The sequence below is a fragment of the Mastigoproctus giganteus genome, chromosome 4, assembly GCF_048544385.1.
Source record: "Mastigoproctus giganteus isolate SK-2022 chromosome 4, ASM4854438v1, whole genome shotgun sequence".
In the NCBI taxonomy this organism is placed as follows: Eukaryota; Metazoa; Arthropoda; class Arachnida; order Uropygi; family Thelyphonidae; genus Mastigoproctus; species Mastigoproctus giganteus.
Window position 1 is genome coordinate 229,726,126 of NC_143578.1, and position 21,559 is coordinate 229,747,684.

Sequence of the window (21,559 nt, forward strand, 5' to 3'; positions counted from 1 at the left end):
TTATTATGTGCTCGAAGTGCTCACTCTAAAATGTTACTGTCTTAGCTTCTTTTATTAATGCAACTTGATATTTTATCACTATTATTTCCCACCTCAACTTTTTGCTATGCACTACTTGAAAATTTCAGGTATTGATTTTATACTGTATTTTTAAGCAACTTTCTGCTTTCTCTTTATGCTTTGTTTCGTTTTTCGACTTTTTTTTTTTTTTCGACTTCCTGCCACGCAAGTATTTGGTATTGGTCTCATTTTCCTACTAACTCTTGCAGAGTCAGGGCCCTTACTAAAAGGATGGGCTTTACAATCCCAGCTAGCTTAGTAATTTTAATATTTTTTCTTAACCTTTTATCTTTATACTTTCTACTTCTGCTTTTTCCCTGCTGGTAAAGCAATTAGTGCAATAAGAGTGTTCCTGCTATCCTTAACCTCTTGCTACCTTCGCCTACTTTTTATTTTTATTTACACTTTTATTCCTTCCCTATCCTCAATTCACTCCCTTGCCTTATACCATTTTGCTTGCACTAAATTTTAAATCTTATATATGTATTCTCCTTATATTATATATACATATTCTCATTGAATTTATTCTAAATTGAGTCATTTGCTTATAACCACTTATTTTTGCATCTAGTTTGCACTATAAACACTTATTTTTACTTTTTTAAATTTTATTTTATTACCACTATACTACTTAATTTAACTTAATTTATTTTGTTATAAAGCATATACTGCATTGGGACTACCTTGTCCATATTTTGTGAGAGTTATAATACTTTACCCCTTTTTTTATCTCACTCAGTTTTATTCTTAAATTTGCTTATCCTTCACAGGTATAGACAAGTATTGAAATGTAATCCTTGATCAGGTGTAGTCCCCTGATGAAGTACCTGATCATGTATCAATTTTTATTTTTGGCCAATATTAGATTTGAATTTTATATTTACTCTACCCCCCTTTTTTGAACCTATAGCTAAAATTACCCACCCATATCTGATGCTGGCTATTACTCCTTATTTTAATTTAATCATGTTTTGCTTTACAGTTACCTTCTCTCTAATTGGCTTTTCAATTTGGCCTATAATTTTGCTTAATTCATTATAACAAATAGAATTTTCACATTCTTTCTCTTTTCATGCCTACAATACTTCCTTTTCTGCTATCCTTCTATTAGTTTGGCATTTTGTGTAATTTTTCTATCTTCATATTTTTTAACAGACCTATTAATTCCACCTTGCATATATAAACATTTGTATCCTTTGCTATATATATATATATATATATATATATATATTTTTTTTTTAGTTATAAGAAGGAATAAACCTAGATATAATCCTCCTTTCTCTTGACATTTGGAAGCAATAACAGACCAAGAATTCTATCATTTATGGTGCAGTTTGGTTACTTCACAAAATTAGTTTCCGGTATAGGTGACATTGTGTTTCATATTTAACAAGAAACACTGAAAGTGGTAAGCCACTCTTTACAACTTGCCATCTATCATTTATCATTGCATTTTTGTACACCTTCCTTGGCTTTTTTTTAATTTGAATATTGTTCATATACTTTTCCTGCTGGTACAACAATTATGTCTTTCCTGTGTATGCATGCTCAACATGGCATCAATAAGTTTCACTAATGACAGCATTATTATTATTATTATGTTAATACTACATTTATGTTTATAATATTCAAAACGTTTATTTTAATTTAATAAAATCCCATTAAAAATTCATTTTATTTTTTTAATACATGAGGAAAATGGTTGAAGGCACCAAAAAAGCTGAAAACCTGTGCTTTCATATGTATGGTACTCTTTAGGGATAATTCCTAGAAAGTGCTTAATGAAAGTTTAGTGTAATATATATTACAGTTTCAATTTTGAATTGCTGTTCTGTAATAACATTTACTTTACAATTTACTTAATTACATTCATGAAAGATAAGCGGCAGTTTCTGAATTCCTTTCCCTTCCTACTAAGAAAAATTTTGTAGAAAGAAAACACTTAAGTCTAAAACAACAGCAGCTACTCTTTAAGGTAGTTTAGAACTATTTTTAAAGTTAAGGCTAGCAAAACTGAATAAAGTAAACATCTACATAAGCAAAAAACTAAACTGGTACAATTTCACTCAGCAAAATTTCAAATATACATTAAATTACTTACCTTCATTAATATAGCTTCTGCTAACTGATCAAATGCTTCTTTTATATTGATATTTGCCTTTGCACTTGTTTCTAAAAAGTGGATCGAATGTTTTCTCGCAATCTGAAAATTTTTATATACTTTTAATATTTAAATAATCAGTGAATCATTGATTTTCATAATAGCAGAATTTCGCTTTCATAAGGTTAGTTCTTAGTTATTTTCATAAGTATACACAAAACCCTGTTTTTAAATATCTGGATGTAAATTTTGTCATTGAAAGATGCATTATTATTTTAATTCAATAACAATAAAAAAAAAAGTTCTTGATTATACTCCAGGCCAGAGGAGTTTACAATAAATCATGAATACAAACTGTTAATCATATTTAGTAGTCATGGGCTTGAACCACGGTCCACTCAAAGAGTGGTGTGCTACTGTACTCTTACTAATGACCACTCGGCTATGTCAGGCCTAATCTAACCAACAGAAGTCCAAAAAGCATTTACAGGAAATGCTTACATTCGTTATGCACATTACAAACAGGTAATAAATGTGCAGCAATACATAACGGTTTTCCTAACAGAGATGACAATTATCATAAAAAGCCATATATTTCTGTGTTACACTTGGCACTGTGCTAATACTACCACCTACGGCAACAGAAACAGTGAAAATATGAGGTCACACTGTGACATCATTGTACAAAATGTTCAAAGAGTGCCTTATGGTACACGAAGCACTTTCTTATTAAATGCATTACTTGACACGTTCCAATAAACAATTTATTTAAGTATTATGCAAATGGTGCTTTATTATCTCAAAGGATTAGCAAAAATGTATAAAAATATAGTAGTGTTTGTTCACATTCAGATATTCTTCATATTTACATTGTTTGTTCACGATTTTATTTTTTTTCCTATTCATCATAATTTATTTCAAAGCAGGCATAAATTGAGATATCAATTATCTGAAAGATTTATAACACAGATGTTCAATCTTTCTTTTCTAGAAACCGAAATAGATGAAATGCTGAGAGCTGCAAGAACACTCCTTATTTTAATACAGCAAAATAAGTTTAATTTTTTTACATTTAATAATTAAATAGGAAATTGTAACAATTATTACAAAACATTAATAACATTCTTATTTATGGTTATACAAAGTACATTCAAAAAGTTCATGGAATTTTACTATTAAGTTTGAGCAAACAGTTTGGCTTACTAACCTAATTACCTTCCTTCTGCACACATACACTTGCTCAATCGGTTTTTCAAGCTTTGAAACATTCTTTACAATTGTGGGTTTTTTAGTGCATTTAAGGCTGCTTCAGCATTTTCTTTGATGTCATCCACTTTAGCAAAATGACAACCCCAAGGCCCCATTTTCAGTTTAGACAACAGCCAGAAGTCAGACAGTGCAAGGGGAGTAGGGAGGCTGCTGCATGACCATGATTTTTTTGCAAACAAGAACTGCTAAACTGCCATCGCTGTGACTGGGCACATTGTCACAGTGCAGGATCCAAATTTGTGGTATGTTATGCCCTCAATCATAAAATTGGGGGGGGGGGGGAATCTGATCAGCATGATCATTTTTTGACATTGGATTTTGTTGCTCAAGACTTTTGGACTGTGGGGACATTTTTGCATGCATTTTTCCATTTGGATTATTGCAACTTGGTCTCTGAGCTACAGGCGAACACTCAACCCCAATGACTACTTTTCTTAGGAGGCTCGGATTCTGTGTGGATTTTTTGAACAAATCACCTGCATTGGCCTTTCTGCAGACCATTTCATTGTCTGACAGCAAACGTGGAACAAGCTTTGCACAGACACAAAACACATCCCAAAATTTCCTGTCAGGATTGTATAGTGAGCCTACAGACAGTCCAACTTCATTAGCAATCAACAACAGTCATTTGCCTATCATTTTGCACGAGTTCCTTCACTTTTGTGATATTTTCATCATTCCGTGATGTTGAAAGGAGCCCACTGCAAGGCTAATCATCCAGTGGTTCCTGTCTATTTTTAAACAGTGGCTGTAAACTGCTGTTTTCTTCAAAGCATCATCCCATACACTTTCTATAATGCTTGCAGCATCTCTGTAGTATTTTTTCCAAGTTTAAAGAACTCTATGTTAACACACTGTTCAAAGTGTGACTATGAGTAGTTTGATTGTGACTTTGAACTACTTCACAATCAGTTGTGACACACAAGTAAAGTGATCGAGCCAGTTTCCATTTGGCATCCCTATACACCAAGGTAAAAGTAAACGTGAGAACTTTTTGAATATCCTAATTAATAATATTGTTAAATATTGAAGAAGATATATAAAACATCACAAGAAAGCAATCCAGATAAGTTGAATATTAGTAAAAAAAGAATATTTTAAACAAACTATATTTTGTGAGTTTTACTATGAGTAAAACTCACAAAATATAGGGACAGATGACAAAACTCAAGGGACAGATGACACCCTATGGTTACCACCACAGTCATGGGATCCATGGTAGCATGGATGCTGTGTTCCAAGGAACATGTCCAGTCTCTCTCTCTCTCTCTCTCTCTCTCTCTCTCTCTCTCTCTCTCTCTCTCTCTCTCTCTCTCTCTCTCATACACACACTGCAAAATGTCTGAGTTTTAAAGAATTCATTAATATAATCTGATTGCCCTTCCGTGTATAATTTCACTTACTGGTCAGTCTACAAATAACAATAAAATAAACACTGTGTACATATCTCTATGAGGAACATCCTGAACTTGAAAGGTTTCAGGAATTTCAGTTATTATAACCTTTCTCTTTTCTCAGAATTTCATGTTCTGAACAGCCTAAAAATAAGAAGGCCAATTAATATCACAAACAGTGCAATTAGTATTAGAATTAGTAATGGCCACATGGTGCAAGGAAGCCTATGGCTTATGCTGCACCAGCCAAAAAAAAAAAATAAATAATAATAAAAAAATAACAAAAAATACATAAAATAAAATAATAAGAATAAAAACAAATTAATAATAAGAAGAAAATTAAAAAAAATAATAATAATAATAAAAATTAATAACAGAAAAAGAAATGGACAACCTATGCATTTCCCCCCCCTTAGGTAATTATCCAGCTGACCTTTGAATTCCCCCAGACTGTCAGCCTCTACCGCCATGTAGGTAACTTAGTCCAGTAATTTATAACTCGCTGGCTAAAATAAAACTTCCTGCAATCCAGTCTAAACAACTTCCCCGTAACTTGAAATTATGGCCCCTAGTTCTATAATCATTCATAACCGTGAAATTTCATCCTTATTCATTTTGCTTATGCCTCTCAGAGGCTTAAACACCTCAATCAAGCCTCCTCTAAGGCACCTAGTTTCCAAGCTCTGCAATCCACATATTCAAAGTCTCCTCATATGGATGCCCTTTTGCCAATTTCACCAGGAGAATTACCCATCTCTGGACCTTTTCAAGAAGCACAATGTCTTTCTTTAGGTGCGGTCTCCATACTTGAACACAGTATTCCAAGTGTGGTCTAACAACAGCCTGGGATATATCTGACCGTATTGTAATACCCAAGTCCGTTTCCTCTAATGACGACCAATCTCTATTAAGGCAATTAATGAAGATAGGATTCTGATTCTTGAGTTTACATTCATAATGGGAATAGCCTTTCATTGCACAATGTGAACAGAAAATTTTCCAGCTATAGTAAAATGTAATGTATGACTATATCTTAAACCAGTATTTCCCAAACTTTTTTTAGTCATGGAACACTTTTCATCTCACAACATATTCACGGAACACTTTTCATGCCAAAACATATTCGTGGAACACAAGTTTAGCAGGAGCCAAAGAACTGTCTGCTAATATTTTATTACACACGACATACTGTGCATCAAGCGCATCTTTATTTCCAACCCATGTAAAGCTGAAATTCAAATAACTGTCATTATACTTTCGTTGTGGTCTTTTATTAGTTGGTTCCTGTTTTTTCACTTCAGATTTTTTGGGGAACAAAAGGCTACAATTGTTCATCCTCACTTTGAAGTGTGACAATATTGTGTTCATTTTCATCGACCACAGTAGAACTACTAGAAGTACTTTGCTTCTCATTTTAAAGTTCTTTTTTTCAAACACAAATCCATGGTCACATATTTTAATAATAATATTTCGAAATACTAATAATTATCAAAAAAAATTTATACAAGGAAGTGAGATTGTTTGATATCGGTTCGCTTCCTCCTCTCCTTCAACCCATGTACTCCAGGCTAAATAAATATGATCTTTATTGTAAGATTCATAGGCACACACAGGTATCCTAACTTTACAAACCCTTCACGGCACTAAGCCAGGGGTTAACAAGCAGCAGCAGAGATACCATCTCGCCAAAAAATAATAATACAGGGTAAGTACAAAGATTAAACGCAAGTAAAGTAAGCGACAGATTCAGATTCTCTAAATCTGCTATTGGCCTCCATCAAATCAATATCATTGAAACCATTCACCTGAAGAACAGGTGAATAGTTCCAAGGACAAGACACCTATTATGAGCCTTATGCATCTGTCAGTTCCCCAACCAAGGGCCACTGTATATAAGTTCTTTCTTTCTTTCTTTCTTTTATAATAGCATCATTTCTTCTATAATAGCATCTAGTTCTCATACTAAAACTAAAAGAAATTATCTGCATATATCTATTTCTTTACCTTCCATGTTATTGAAAAGTACTGGAACCCCCCCCCCTCCTTTTCCAAAATTTCAATATGGTTTAAAAAACGTTTAAAGATTTGTTTCAATATGGTTTAAAAAAACTTATTGAATGACAAACTGATTAAGTTAAAATGACATAATATTTAACTTAACACTTCCAATAACCCAGTTGGGCAACTCACTATCTATGAATTCTGTTCAAAGCTAGCAGACTTTCAGCTGCTGTAAGCAAACATGCTTTGGTCTTAGGAATTCTTGAAAGAAAGTCAGCAGGACACAAAAGTAAGTCAGTTTAGCAAATTTATTCAGTCAAAGCTTCTGCTATGAATATATTGCTTTATTTATATTTATTAAATATAAATTATTTGAAACTAATACTTCACTGGTTCATATCAGCATGCAAATCACCTCAACAGGACAAATAAATATAAATTTGCATTAATACTTGTTTTATTACTGTGCATTTATACATACAGTAGTAGAGGCATGTAATGCAAGAAAGCAAGCTTATGTAGTATCAACCAAAAAAAAAAAAAAAACAATTCACACATCCATTCCCTCTAAACGTTTGTCCAGTTCCTTCTCAAATTCATTTAAGCCATCAATTTCTTCAACGACAGATGGACATTTATTCCAGTAATCAACTACCAGCTGGCTAAAGGCAAATTTCCACACATCTATTCTATAACTGTCTTTCCTCAATTTGAATTTATGCTCCTTCAGGTTTTCATAATCTGAACAAGAGGAAGCATCCCATCAGAAATGAGCCTGCTCAACCAATTCAAGGCCTTATACACCTCAATCAGATCACCTTGCAGGTGCTGCAATTTGCAGAACTGAAACCTTTCTTTGTAAGACCACCCTTTCGTTACCCTCACCAATCTTGTTGCCCTCTTCTGTACTCACTCAAGCAACTCTACATCCTTCCAAAAATGAAGCCTCCAGACTTGTATGCAGTGCTCAAGGCATGGTCTGACTATTGCCTTATACAAAACGGATATTCCCCTTTTCCCTACCAGCAAAATTCCTGTATATCATTGACAATACCCCATGACCTGCTCTAGCAGCCTGTCTGCACTGCTCAGAAAATTTCATATCTGACTACATAATTACTCACAAATCTTTTTCATTTTCTACCATCCTAAGTGTAGTACCACACAGTTCGTACATTTCTCTAGGGTTACTTCTCCCATATGCAGTACTTTGCATTTGTCAATGTTAAGGTTAAGTTGCCACTTCTCAGCCCATCTGCTCAAATTTTCTAGATCCTGTTACGGTAGCTGCCATTACTGTCATTACCAACCCTTCCAACCTTTGTATCATCTGCAAACTTCGACATTAAGCCTGAAATACCGTCATCAATTTCACTGATATATATGAGTTAAGTTAATAATGGTAAGAGTTTTTTAAAGGTAAAAAATATGATATACTAGCTTATCAGGTAAACCATAAACCATGGCGGGTACCCAACGTGACCTGGAAAAAAATCAATCTATGCCATGACATAAGCAATAAATTATAAACATATATAAAAATACCATTAAAATGTTAGTTATGGCAATAAGATACATTGCAAGGGACTTTTTCGAGGGCTAACCCTTACAATGTATCAACCATAATTAACGCGCTATCCGTTTCTGTAGTCATCGTCCAGCATAACTATGTCCTAATATACGTAAAATAGTATTAAGTTAGAGCCAAATGTATAAAATTTGTAGTAGTTAGAGCCAAAAGTATAAAATTTTGTAGTAAGTTAGAGCCAAATGGTAGTAATAAAATTTGTTAATTAATCCCAAATTTAGCAGTAAACTGGCAAGATGACTGTTAGCCCGACGGATAGCCAAAATTTTAAATTAAATTAAAATTATAGAAAGAGCTATAATTATTGTTAGGCATATGTGCGTAGTTGATAGTAAATGCTGTCACGGTAGTCTAATCAAAAATAATAACAGTGTGAGCTATAGCTAACAAAGGCGAACGGAAAAAGGTATAAGCATAGATATAGTACCTCAATCCCCCTCGAATACTCTAATAGTTCATGAGGTAGGAAAAGATAGGGATAAGAAAGTGAAGGTTAAACAGCAAAGAAAAAGCAAAATAATTAACATAGGATGTAACCTTATAGTAAGGTATCCTGGTTAGAATGTTTTAAGATTAAAATTAGAATGCTTACCACCGTATGGCCAAGGTACTAGAAAACCACATGTATTGGCACGTGTAGCATATATAACTACCAATCGCAGCCCCCCCTAGGAAATGTAATAGTTAAGTTAAGTGATAAAATAAGTATAATTACATACAGCACCCTCTGCTGTTATTTAATATACTGTATAGTATTACACATAGAAAAGCCGTCAAATAAGTATCTCTCTCGAAGTAATAATAGAAGTTTACAGAATAAGTTCCTACCCATGGAGCAAATATAGATACAAGTTTTTAATGCGAGTAAGCTATATGTAACTTACTCCATGGGCAGTGCCTACTATTTACATAATTACATATCCAACGAAATTTATCTAAGCCAAAGAAACACCTACGAAAATTTTACAAAGGCTATGTTATATTAGCGCCTGTTTAGGACTTTATCTATAATACTCTGTGCGTTAAGGTTATAATTCCCCTTGTTGTTTGCTATCAATATAGCTCTATACATATATCTTGTAATTATGTGGTGTGGGAAGTAATTTTCTAAAAGCTTGGATCTGAATTCAATGAGTGTATCTATAATATAATCTGTCTGGTTACATATGTGTATTCTTCTGATGCTTTGCGCGATTAGGGTATTGCGATGTATCCTTTTTGAGATATTCGAGTTCCAGTTAGTGAGGTCAATAGTATTAAAATGAAAATTTTTGCGTTTATCATACAGTTTAGTGTGTACGGTATTGTTATCTATCCTTATATCCAAGTCCAGGAAGGTAGCAGATTTGGAATTATTAGTGTTGGTGCGTTCTAATGTTAATTCAGGCGGATAATATTTGATTGCTTCCGTATGGAAGTCAGGCATATTAAAAACTATCAAATCGTCAATATATCTGTATAGAACCATATTTTGTTTAAAATTATATTCGAAGTGGTGTAGGTATAAATTTGCCACAATGCATGAGCTACATGCGCCCATCGGTATACCTGTATGTTGCCTATAAAGATTACTGCCATTAAATATATAGTTATTGAAGATGCAAAGGTTGAAAAGGTCATCCCAGTAGTGTTTCTCACAGGGTAAGATATTTTTGTATTTATCATAATAATGGCCGAACACAGTTTTTAGGCTGTTATGTGGGATGCTAGTAAACAAGTTATTAAAGTCGAACGTATTGATATGTTCTATCGTATTGATGCCTGTGTTGCTATTGATGTAATTCAATACCGGTCTATTATTGCGAATAATATTTGAATGACCTATGCTATCAAAAATAATTTGAAGTAAATTAACTAGTTTGCGATGCGGAATCTTAGCGTAGCTATCCCTACACGAAGTTATAAATCTAAAACCTGTCGGATTTTTATGAAACTTAGGTATACAGTATATGTATGGGTATGTAGTTGTATGGTTGGTAAGTTTTAATTTTTTATGCCAAGCACGTATTTTCTTAGTAATAGCGTTACGTTTATCCGTTACTATTTTGTATGTGCTACTATTGTTAAGTTCATTTAGTAATGCTGTAGTGTAAAATTTTTTACATATAATGCTGTAGTTATTAGAGGCTTTATCAATAGTAGTAATTATAAACTTATTTTGTATCAGTTTAAGCTTACGCTTAATTGCATCTATATTAAAAATCTTAGTAGGTGGTAGTTTCTTGCTTGCGGACTTTATCTGTTTCTTGATGGCCTGAAAGGTGAGTGTAAGCCACTTGTGGAAGGCTTCCAAGGATATGTTATATTTGTAGGATAGCTTTAGGCTGAACTTCATTATATCTGAATGTAGTTGTTTAATGATGGCATAGGTATTAATATCGGTATTTGGTCGAAATTTAAAATCAAATGATAGAATCTCACGTAGCTCACTTAGTATTTATTATAATATTTATATTTATTATAACATTTAATATTTGCTTTGTTATACTTGGATATATATATATATATACACACACACAAAACAGTGGGCCCAACTCTGAACCCTGGAGGACTCCAATAATAACATTAGTCCATGAACAGCAGCATACATTTGCAAATCTCCAGTCCATGGGGACTTCGCCTGTGTCCAAGGATGCTCTCATAATTATGGTTAAGGCCACCTCCTTTAATAACTGGATAGCTCCCATTCACCCCAGGTGTCTTTCTCATGTTCAACAATTTCTCTTCCCCTTTGTTCTCAGTTATGACAAAATCATTAAGCACCCTGTTACAGTTTGATAAACTTCTGGCATTTTCCTCCTTTAATAACTCCTCATGTGTGAATTATGTTCAAGTTTTACTGCATTAACTTGTTTGACATTCATGATGTATTGTGTCTCACTGTTGATTTGTAATTGTGATTAATTTAATTTGAAAATGCATAATTTATTTACTTTAAAAATAAATCTTTATATTGCTTTTTAATACACAGTCAAACTTCGTTATAAACAGCATCACAAGACCAATAATATTTCCCCGTTATAACCATTACTGACTATATAAGTGATGAGTTAAATCTAGCCCTTATTTTTTTTTTTTAAATTCTCAATAACTTGATAAAAAAAAAAAAATGTTAGAAATAATATTAGTATATACCTACATATTATTCGTATTAATGTTTTTGTATTTGGTTTTTAAATTAATCCAGTCAACCATTGTTACATATATCCATCCCCAAACTGTCAGCCTCTACCACCCATGTAGGTAACTTATTCCAGTAATTTATAACTCGCTGGCTAAAATAAAACTTCTTGCAATCCAGTCTAAAAAACTCCTCCATTAACTGGAATTTATGGCCCCCTAGTTCTAGAATCATCTATAACCGTGAAAATTTTGTCCTCATTCATTTTACTTTTCCCTCTCAGAGCCTTAAACACCTTGATCAAGTCTCCTCAACGGTGCCTAGTTTCCAAGCTGTGCAATCCACATATTCCAAGTCATTCTTCATATGGATGCCCTTTTTTGCTGATCTCACCAGGTGAGTTAGCCATCTTTGGACCCTTTCAAGAAGCTCGTTATTTTATTTATTTGTTTTTTGGCTGGTGCAGCATAACCCTTAGGCTTCCTTGCACCATATGCCCATTACTAATACTAACTATTCTAAAGTGTTAATGAAATTATGAAGGAAAAAAAAAATTTTTTTTAATTCTGATTTTAACAGTTTCATTATTTTGGTGAAAAGATAAAAGACCAAAAAATTTCATTTTTTCAAAATGATAGAGACATTCTAACATAACAATGGGATCAAATAGTCTAAAAGACAGATACTCTGTCTTAAATCCAGAGAGTTGGCAGGTATGTAATTTGCATTCAGGTGCCATTTCCATAACAAATAGTTTATTAAACCTTAGCAACAAAAAGGCCACCCTAGCCTGAGGGTGCATAAGTACATGTGCCCTGAGTGACCTGGGTTCAATCCTGTGAACTCCCCTGACAGTGTAGTCATCCCTAAGTATAAATAGAAAATTTATTTATTTATTATTTAAAATAATATTTTAAATAATAAATGGCTACCTTAATGCTATTCTAAGGAAAAATTTCAAGGCCAATAAATTCAATTAACTTCTACTTCAAACTCACTCTACCAGCTGAGGCAGTCCTCTATCTTAATCAACCCATCTTAAGTACTTAGCATCTTATCTAGCCCTCAACCTGAAAGTGTGTGGTGGGCTATATGCTAATCAAATAAGGATATTTAATATCCCTGAGTAAGATGAAATGTCCAGAGGACAGCAGGGAATTATTTCATAATAATTTTTCCCAAAGTGCTTAAAAAAAAAAAAAAAAAAAAAAAACAACGGTGATTAACAAAAAAACATGCCACTCTCCCAAAGTTTGATTCTGTTTTTGGCCAACACAAATGTAAATCACTACCATCAACAACAAAGTGTACTATTGCCAACAAAGAATTATTTGTGCTACAAGATGCTATTCAGTCTACAAAGAAACTATTGTCAGTTTTCCCAACAAACACAAAGGACAGAACGAATGGATACTGCTTTTTACAAGATGTCATGAGATTGAATGTTCTTATTAACAGATTTGAATTCATTCTGGTTATTGGCAAATTGGAGTTAAACATGAAGACTGCTCTTGTTAGCACAATGATTCATATAAAAAAAATCATTAAATTTTATTTTTCTTAAATGGATTTTTGGTTCAATTAAACAGAAGAACGTGTCGAATACATCCTGGTTTTGCTGCACTATATGATTTGTATAATTTATTGTACCAGAATAATATGCCAACTGTGGTACTACACTCAGTTCTCTGAGCAGTGCAGATAGGCCACTAGGACAGCTCATGGAGTTTTGTCAGCAGGGATAAGGAGCTCATTATTCCGCTGTACAAGGCAATGGGATAATCAAGGTCACATCTTGAGTACTGCACACAGGTCTTGAGGCTTCATTTTTTTGGAGAAATGTGGATCTGCTGGAAAAGGTGCAGAGAAGAGCAACAAGATTGATGCTATTAAAAGGTGCTATTAAGAAGAAAAAAACTACATCATCTGGGGGACTAGGCACCAGCAAGGAGATCTGATTGAGGTGTTGCTGTTGTTGTTTGGTTTTTAGGAGCATTAGCAACTAAGGCCATATTGCTCCGGAATGGACTGAGTAAGCTTAATACTGTTGGCATCTTTTCTCGAATATGAGGAAGGATTCAGCTAAATTCATCAGCATGGGGCATCCTTTCTCATGTGATATATCTGTGAATTTCTGTATATGTGAGAAAGGATGCCTCATGCTGATGAATGGAAAGGATATCTAAATTCAAAATGATGGTTACAGGATAGATATGCAGAAATTTTCCTCAGTTGGTGAGTAGTTGATTGTTGGAATAAAATGACCATCTTGGTGATGTGGAAGTGGGTAGTTTGATTAAATTCAGGGAACAACTAGACAAACTATTAGAGGATGTGGGCAGGTGGTTTTTTTTTTTTTTTTTTTTTCTGACGATGAAGAAGCTTGCTTTCTTGTATCATTTACCACTAATAATACTAATACTTTTATTTTTAACAACCCTCATAAATCTGGCAATATGGAGTTAAACACATCTGGGTTTGTAAATCCTACATAGATCCAACAATCTACAAATTAAAAAATAAATTTCTGAATATATAATTAATATTGCTATTTGTTTATTATATTAATCACTGCATAAACAAGAAATACAGTGGATTCTACTTATTTGGGCCACCAATTAATCAGGGCAGCCGTTTATTTGGGACAAATCTTAAAGAACAGAACTCAATCAAGAAAATAGCCAGGGTTTACTTCGCTTAATTGGGACAACATGCCGTCTAATCGGAGCAGGAGACTGCAGTACTCGAGATTACCCTACGATTGTCTCCGACCATACCATGTAGTTCGGTTGGATTTCTGGAGGTCACAACTATAAAACAATTAGCAGTCCCCTGTTTATTAGGCTTTTCTGGCATTTTAGTGCAATAGTAAAATCGACCTTATTGAATTTGCGATAATACCAATAGCTGGAATTCTGTGGGTTTTCATGTTACAGTGAAATGTGTTTCCCCTTCCATGAAATCTTCAATCATATAAAAAACAAATTTTCAGAATCTTCTCTTCATTCCTATTTTTTAAGCTTCGTGACTTGTTACTCCATTCTAACTTGCAAGTATTGTGTTACTTGCGATTTGTGTGTATGCTGTGTTCTTTTTTATTGATTGCTTATCTTTTTTACTGTTTTAAATTTTAAACCCCACCCACAAATGTTAGAGAACAGAAATATCAACTAGTTAGTATGTACATATTACAGTACATATTAAGCTATGCATGTAAGCGTAAATTCATTTTTATTTTGCTAACCTCTGGAAATGAATAGGAGAACATACCTTGCTTTTGTCGATATACAAAAAGCCTTTGATAACGTAAATTGGAAGAAGTTGTTCAGAGTCATGAAAAACTTTGCCTGGACTGGACAGACAGAAAGCTTATCCTCCATCTGTACAAGGCACAACATACTGAAATAGATATTAATGGTACCATAAAGGAAGTAAGGATCAGGAGAGGTGTGAGGCAGGGTTGCTCTTTATTCCCATACCTTTTCAACATGTTCATCGAGGAATCCATAACAAAAATGAAGCAGGAAGCAAAGGATATCAAGATTAATGGACAACAGATTCACTGCATCAGATTCATGGACGACATAGCATTATTAGCTAACTCAGAGCAGGAGCTGTGTAAGATGTTGGTAAGGCTACCAGATTCACACCTAAAGATAAATGCACAAAAGACTAAAATACTTGTTGTCATCAAGAATGATGAACAACCTCAAACAAACATCAAAATGGGGAACAACAAAGTGGAACAAGTGAAACAGTTTTGTTATTTGGGGAATTTCATTACCCAGGACAACCGGTGCACTACAGAGATCAGAAGAAGAAGAATCACCCTTGCCAAGCTTTCAGTAACAAGCAAAATATTCTAACCAGCAGACACATCGACAGGAAGACCAGGAAAATGTTTGCTAAGTCATTCGTTTGGAGTGTGCTGCTGTATGGAAATGAAACCTGGACATTATGCAAGCAAGATATCAAGAGACTGGAGATGTGGGTCTGGAGGAGGAGGAGGATGTTGAGGATTAGCTGGACTGAGCGTCGATCCAACGAATCTGTCTTGAACGAGATGCAAGAAAAGCAGTAGCTACTCACATCGGCGACAAAAAGACAATCTAAATTTTCAGAACACACCCTAAGACAACAAATTTTTAGTGAATATCTCAGAAGGAAAAATTTTGGGAAAGAAAGGAAGGGGAAGACCAAGGAATAAAATTTTGGAAAACCTAATGAGGAAAATGAACTTTAGGGGATATGAGGAAATGAAACGTTCAGCAGTAGACAGAGATGTATGGTTGCAGCAACAAGGCGAAGCCTTTAGAGTTTCATGGTGATGAACCTCTGGAAAATATTCTTCCGATTTTCACGTATCATTTAATTTTTTAATTGGTAAGGTAATAAAGTGTAAATTTGTGCTTGATATATATTTACTTTTATAGCCTGTGGATAATTTTCATCCTATTTTTGCTAATTATAATTGCTGTTTAATAGAATTAAAATTCAATTCATAAACGCAATTACAATGATCGGCACTTACTACGTATCGTATAGTGAACGGTACTTTACTATGGTGAGTCCATCGTAACATGATTTGATCGTACAGAAAATCAATCTTAAAGCTGTATTTTTAATTATTATTTACACGAAATTTCGCACAATTGAGGCAGCAGCTTAATCGGGCCAAAATGCATTAGTCCCAATGTGTCCCAAATAACTGGAATTGATTGTATATGTTATATTTCAATTGTTATTAAAATCCAGGCAATTTTAATAATAATTGAAAAAGTAAAGTAACATTAAAAAATCTCTGGTGTGCTTATTTTTTATTTTATTAAATCACAGGAGAATCATGAAATGTACATTGCAGTTCAATTTTAATTAAAAATCCAGGTGGAAACAAATATTACAAAACGTTCGGTAAATATTACATTGTGAAGCAAGTGCAGTAAGATGAAGATTCTTTTATATTATTTGTTAATTAATAATTAGGTGCCAAGAGGATGAATGTGCAAGCAGAATACATGAACCACCAACAGGTTCACCGATCCTCTCCATCCCAATTCAACTCTCACCTCCACGGGGTGGCCCCTGAGACCTGAGCAACCTAGAGAAAGGTTGAGTTTCAACCCCAGCAGGAATCTAGATCAGGTGAAGACAAGAGAAGGAAGGATATGTAGGGCCTTCCCTTCAACACACTATGAAGAAGACAGGGCCTACATATCTGCTGAAATGGATGTTACTGAGTGGGTGCCTTCAATGAAATCCATTAAATACACATTTTATTACTTGAAAATAATTTGTTTTGTGGTATTTTTTTGTTTAAAATTAGTAGTAGAGTTATTATTTGTGTTTATCTGATAAACACATTGGATTTCTCAATGACTTCAAATGCAGCTTCAGTTAGAGCAAGCAATTGCCAACAGGGAAAGCAATAGGAGACTACCATGTAAAGTAAATATATCCCAAGAAATCCAATGAAGAGCAAGCAAAAGAAGACTAAAAAGACAAAGGTGGAGACAGCTAATCAGAGGAAGTGACCAGTCACAAGACTGAATTACTGGATGATGATGAACTAATAATTTTGTAACAAGCTAATTAGTTTATTACTTTTCACAAAAATAAAATTCAATTAAAAAATTACATTTGCAAATAATAATAATTCATGATTTATAACAAAAAAAAAAAAAAAATGACTTATGCGTATGCTGAGAACATTGTGTTTCTATGCATCTGCCATACTGCCCATTCATTTGTCCGATCACTGCAAGGCAACAACCATAATAGCCAGTGCTTCAGCTACAATATACAGTATATGGATATCTTATGTGATATGTATGGAAAAAATATAATAGTTGCCAGATTTCTATTGATCTGGTCTTAATGAAATCTGGGAAGGCTCAACAAATCATTCTAAAAGATCTAAATGTAAAATTTCGTGAAAATCCAGCCCACTGGAAATAGTTATTATGTGCAGATGGACAGACAAAAAAAAAAAAAAAAAAAAAGCCAAATTTCTAGTGGTTCAATTTTAATGAAATTTTGAATAGCTTGACAAATGTTTATAGAGCCAAAAATGACACTTCACAAAAATAATTCTACTGGAAGTTGAGTTATTACAAGCAGACAGAAGGCAGACAAAAGAAAATACTAACTACCTAATTTTATTGGTCCAATTTTAATGAAATTTGGGATTATCTTCATAAATCTTTTTAACAGAACCAAATGTAAAATATCATAAAAATCCATTCGTTGAGAATAGAGTTATTACATGTAAAAAAAAAAAGTAAAGTGCAGCCATTATCAACCCACTGCAGGATGGAAGCCTCCTCAACAATTCATGCTGAGGGAAATGGACCATAATCTGCCACGCTGGTCCAGTGCGGGTTGGCAGATCGACCGTATTCAGCAGTCAGGGGCTTGAACCCCGGTCTACTCAAAGAGCGTGTGCTACTGCACTCCCGCTCCTGACCACTCGGCTACGGTACCTAATTTTATTGGTCCAATTTTAATGAAATTTGGGATTATCTTCACAAATCTTTTTAACAGAACCAAATGTAAAATATCATAAAAATCCATTCGTTGAGAATAGAGTTATTACATGTGGATGGACAGAAATAACAATTGCCAGATTTCTATTGGTCCAATTTTAATGCAATTTGGATTTCCCAATGACTGTTTCTAAAAGAGTCACAGATAAAATTTTATGAAAATCCACCCACTAGGAGTAGAGTTGTTACATATAGACAGAAATGGTAAAGTGACAGGCATATGCACATATCCTAATGAGCCTAAAAACTGAATGAGCCCAAAGTGTAAATGATGCTAATTGTTACAGTGACAATGTTGCATTATTGCCCTGTTGAATCAATGGGTAATTTTTTTTTGTAGCACACTATGCTGTTAACAATTTGATAAAGTGACAGTAGATTTCAAAAATCAGGCAAGGTTCCTAATGTTGCCAAATTTCCCAATCACTGATTCCCAATGTTGCCAACCATATGAAGTTCTACTGTATTATCATTATTTAGACAGTATTAGCATGTACCTTAGTTAGGATTTTTTTTTTTTATGAGGTCTGTTCAGAAAGTATCCATATTGTTCAAGGGTGAGACAACAGACCGTATTGTGACAAAGCATAATATTTAGACAAGTTTAAACACATTATGCTTTGGTAGCAGTCTGTTACTGTCAGTCAATAATAAAAATGAGTTTAATCTTATTAAGACTGATTAATCTTATTATATTTCAAAGAGTGAGTGAGTTTTAGGTTTTGCTTTAAAACCATAAGTGAAACATTTGATCTTAAAATAGCACATGGAGATTCTAATGGGCTGACATCCCTCAACTTTAACAAATGAAATTGACTCAAGTGTGAACTGTAACTCATGCCATTGCTGCTAATAGAGGAACAACATGAACACCACCAGAAAGTGTGGTGTTCACCACAATAATGCATGGCCACATTCATTGCTATTTGTACAAAGTTTTTTGGACAAACACAGAATCAGTCAATTTCATTTGTTAAAGTTGACCAAGTGTGTCACCTCAGACATAATTATTCCAATTATTTTCCCATAAGCATGTTGTCACTACAGGTGACCCCCCGCTTAATGCTGATAATTCGCTCAGGAAAAACAGAATGCTAAGGGAATCCACGCTAAGTGAGTGCCACATTTCCATAAGGTAACATATGTATTTTTGAGTTTCGATCGGTGCCATAGGATATTTCCTAATAAACGGTAGTGAAAAGATGCACAAATGTCGGTCAAAATATTTAATATTCAAATATTTGTACATATAAAATATTCTGCATTACATACGTATATAATTATGTGGTAACTACTTAAGTATAAAAATTAAACTTAAAATTCCAATTAAAATCATGAATTTAATTGATCTAAATTGATTTAATTTAACTGAATTTAATCATGAAAAATGTGTTGATTTTGGGTTGTACTTTGGCCATCTTCCTGCTAAACTAAAAGGGATTTTAATTTTAAATCCCCCACAGCATTAACATCCAACAATAAAGTCAACCGATCCTTCGCCACTTTGAAACTTGGCATGTTTTTTTCTTCTTTCAATATGAAACTTCTTTTAGGCATTCGTTTCCAAAAAAGTCCTGCATCATCTATGTTAAAAACTTGTTGAGAAGTATAACACGTAATACCCCACTTCAATAATTTTAACAAGTTATTTTTTGTAAGTTTCGACTTTTTGATCTGCACTTGGGGCTTCGCCCTGGATTTTAAATCTATTCAACAAGCCCTTGCTAGTTTTAAATGGTTCCAAATTTTTTTTTTTTTTTAAGATGAGTTTTCTTCAGATCATCATATAAGCTAATGTCTCTCTCTCTAATATTTAACTTAACTGAATTCTGCATTGGATGTTATCTTCAATAAAATTAAAGTCTCTCCATTTCAATCCTAATAGCCGGCCTAACCCTAGTTGCTTACAGTGGAACAGCTATCTTTCCCATTGCATTTCTGCTAAAATTAATTCTTTATTTTTTCTCTTGATTTTTTAAGGAGTCATGTGCTGTAATGTAATAACTAGATCGCATGTATAGCTTAGCTTAATTTTCAGAGTGAGTGCTGAAAATTAAGCTAAGCTATACATACGATCTAGTTCTTTATTTTTTATAAATGTTCTTACAATTAAACTTGCTAGTCCTAAATTATGGCACACATCCGCTTCTCGTTGATCGGAATCGATTCGCTTCAAAACGTCTAATTTAATTTTTAAATTCAGTCATTTTCTTACATTTGTAGTCTTCATACTGTGTCCAGACGTTGCTTTCTCATTCTTACCCGCCATATTATTAACTCTCTGAAAATGTAACTTTGTTGGTTGCATTAATTATGATACAATGTTTGAGTAAACTGTCCGTTACGCACGATATCTGTACTGAGTGATGACTAGACTTCGGAAAAATGCATATAATGCAAATATTACAAGCAATATACTTTATACTTGGTCATTTTTTAAAATGTTGATCTCATAACTACGTAACACGTCACTGTACTGCAATTAAATTAGCGTGCAAGAAAATTTCACTGAGCGTAGGAAAATTTCTCAAGTCGGTGTGGGAAACATTTTAATACTGTTTTGCTATTCATTTTCAAGCTATCGACTCCATCAAGTGAAATGATTTTGCTAAATATGCCAAAAATGCAATCTGTAAAAGAGCATTATAGTCAGATACATGTTATACTATAAGAACAGCGCTATAGCGAATCAGCGCAAATCGAACCACAATATAACGAGGGCCTGCTGTATATTGTAGCAGTTTGGATACCCCAAGACACTAATAACACCAAGAAGCTAAAAAAACAAATTAATGCTACAATTATTAATAATAATATGTGATTGCTACCTAGGCAGCAAGCTATCCTAACATCCAAAATAAAAGGAAATACTAAAAGGTTTTCTGAAGATTTTGTAATTTGCAACCATATTAATCAAACTAAAAGCTATTTACATTTTCTTGAAAAATTTATTTTCCTAGAAAATAATTTAAACACTCTGCATTAATAAACTGTGTTTAAAATGCAATCTCATTTAATTAATGCTCATTGGTTAAATGGTGGTGAAACTGTCTCAATGAAAAAATTTATGAATAAAACCTTTGACTCCTGATTTATTTTATTGCAATATTGCTGAATTATTCCAAATTCAAATATAAATGGGACAAAATAATTACCAAAAAAATATCTGTGCACTAAATATAATTCAACATGCCATCAAGAATTTTATAATTATTCAAAACCCACCCATTTTTTTTTCTTATTATAATGCTAATGCTAAAAAACATGTAGACAAGGATAAGAGGGAAGGGAAGGTGTCCAGTGCTTAACCAAGGCCATGTGAAATCAACTATATCAGTTATCAGCTTTTAAAGAGAAAGAATGCATTCAGATAGAGAGCAGAAACATACAGATTTTTAATATATTACTCTACATGAATAAATTCAGCAAAAGGAAATCAAAGTGGTGGGGGGGGGATGCTTATTTGATGCCAAAACTTGGCAA

At 33.5% G+C, this 21,559-nt stretch overlaps 1 protein-coding gene across 1 annotated transcript in view; it reads right to left on the reverse strand.

Moving 5' to 3' along the window:
* Rab10 (RAS oncogene family member Rab10) overlaps positions 1–21,559 on the reverse strand; it is a 136,662-nt gene that overhangs the window by 34,950 nt on the left and 80,153 nt on the right. The window contains exon 5 of the mRNA XM_090371203.1: positions 2,162–2,263. Coding sequence (XP_090227329.1) covers positions 2,162–2,263 — 102 coding nt within the window. The remainder of the gene's footprint in view (positions 1–2,161; positions 2,264–21,559) is intronic.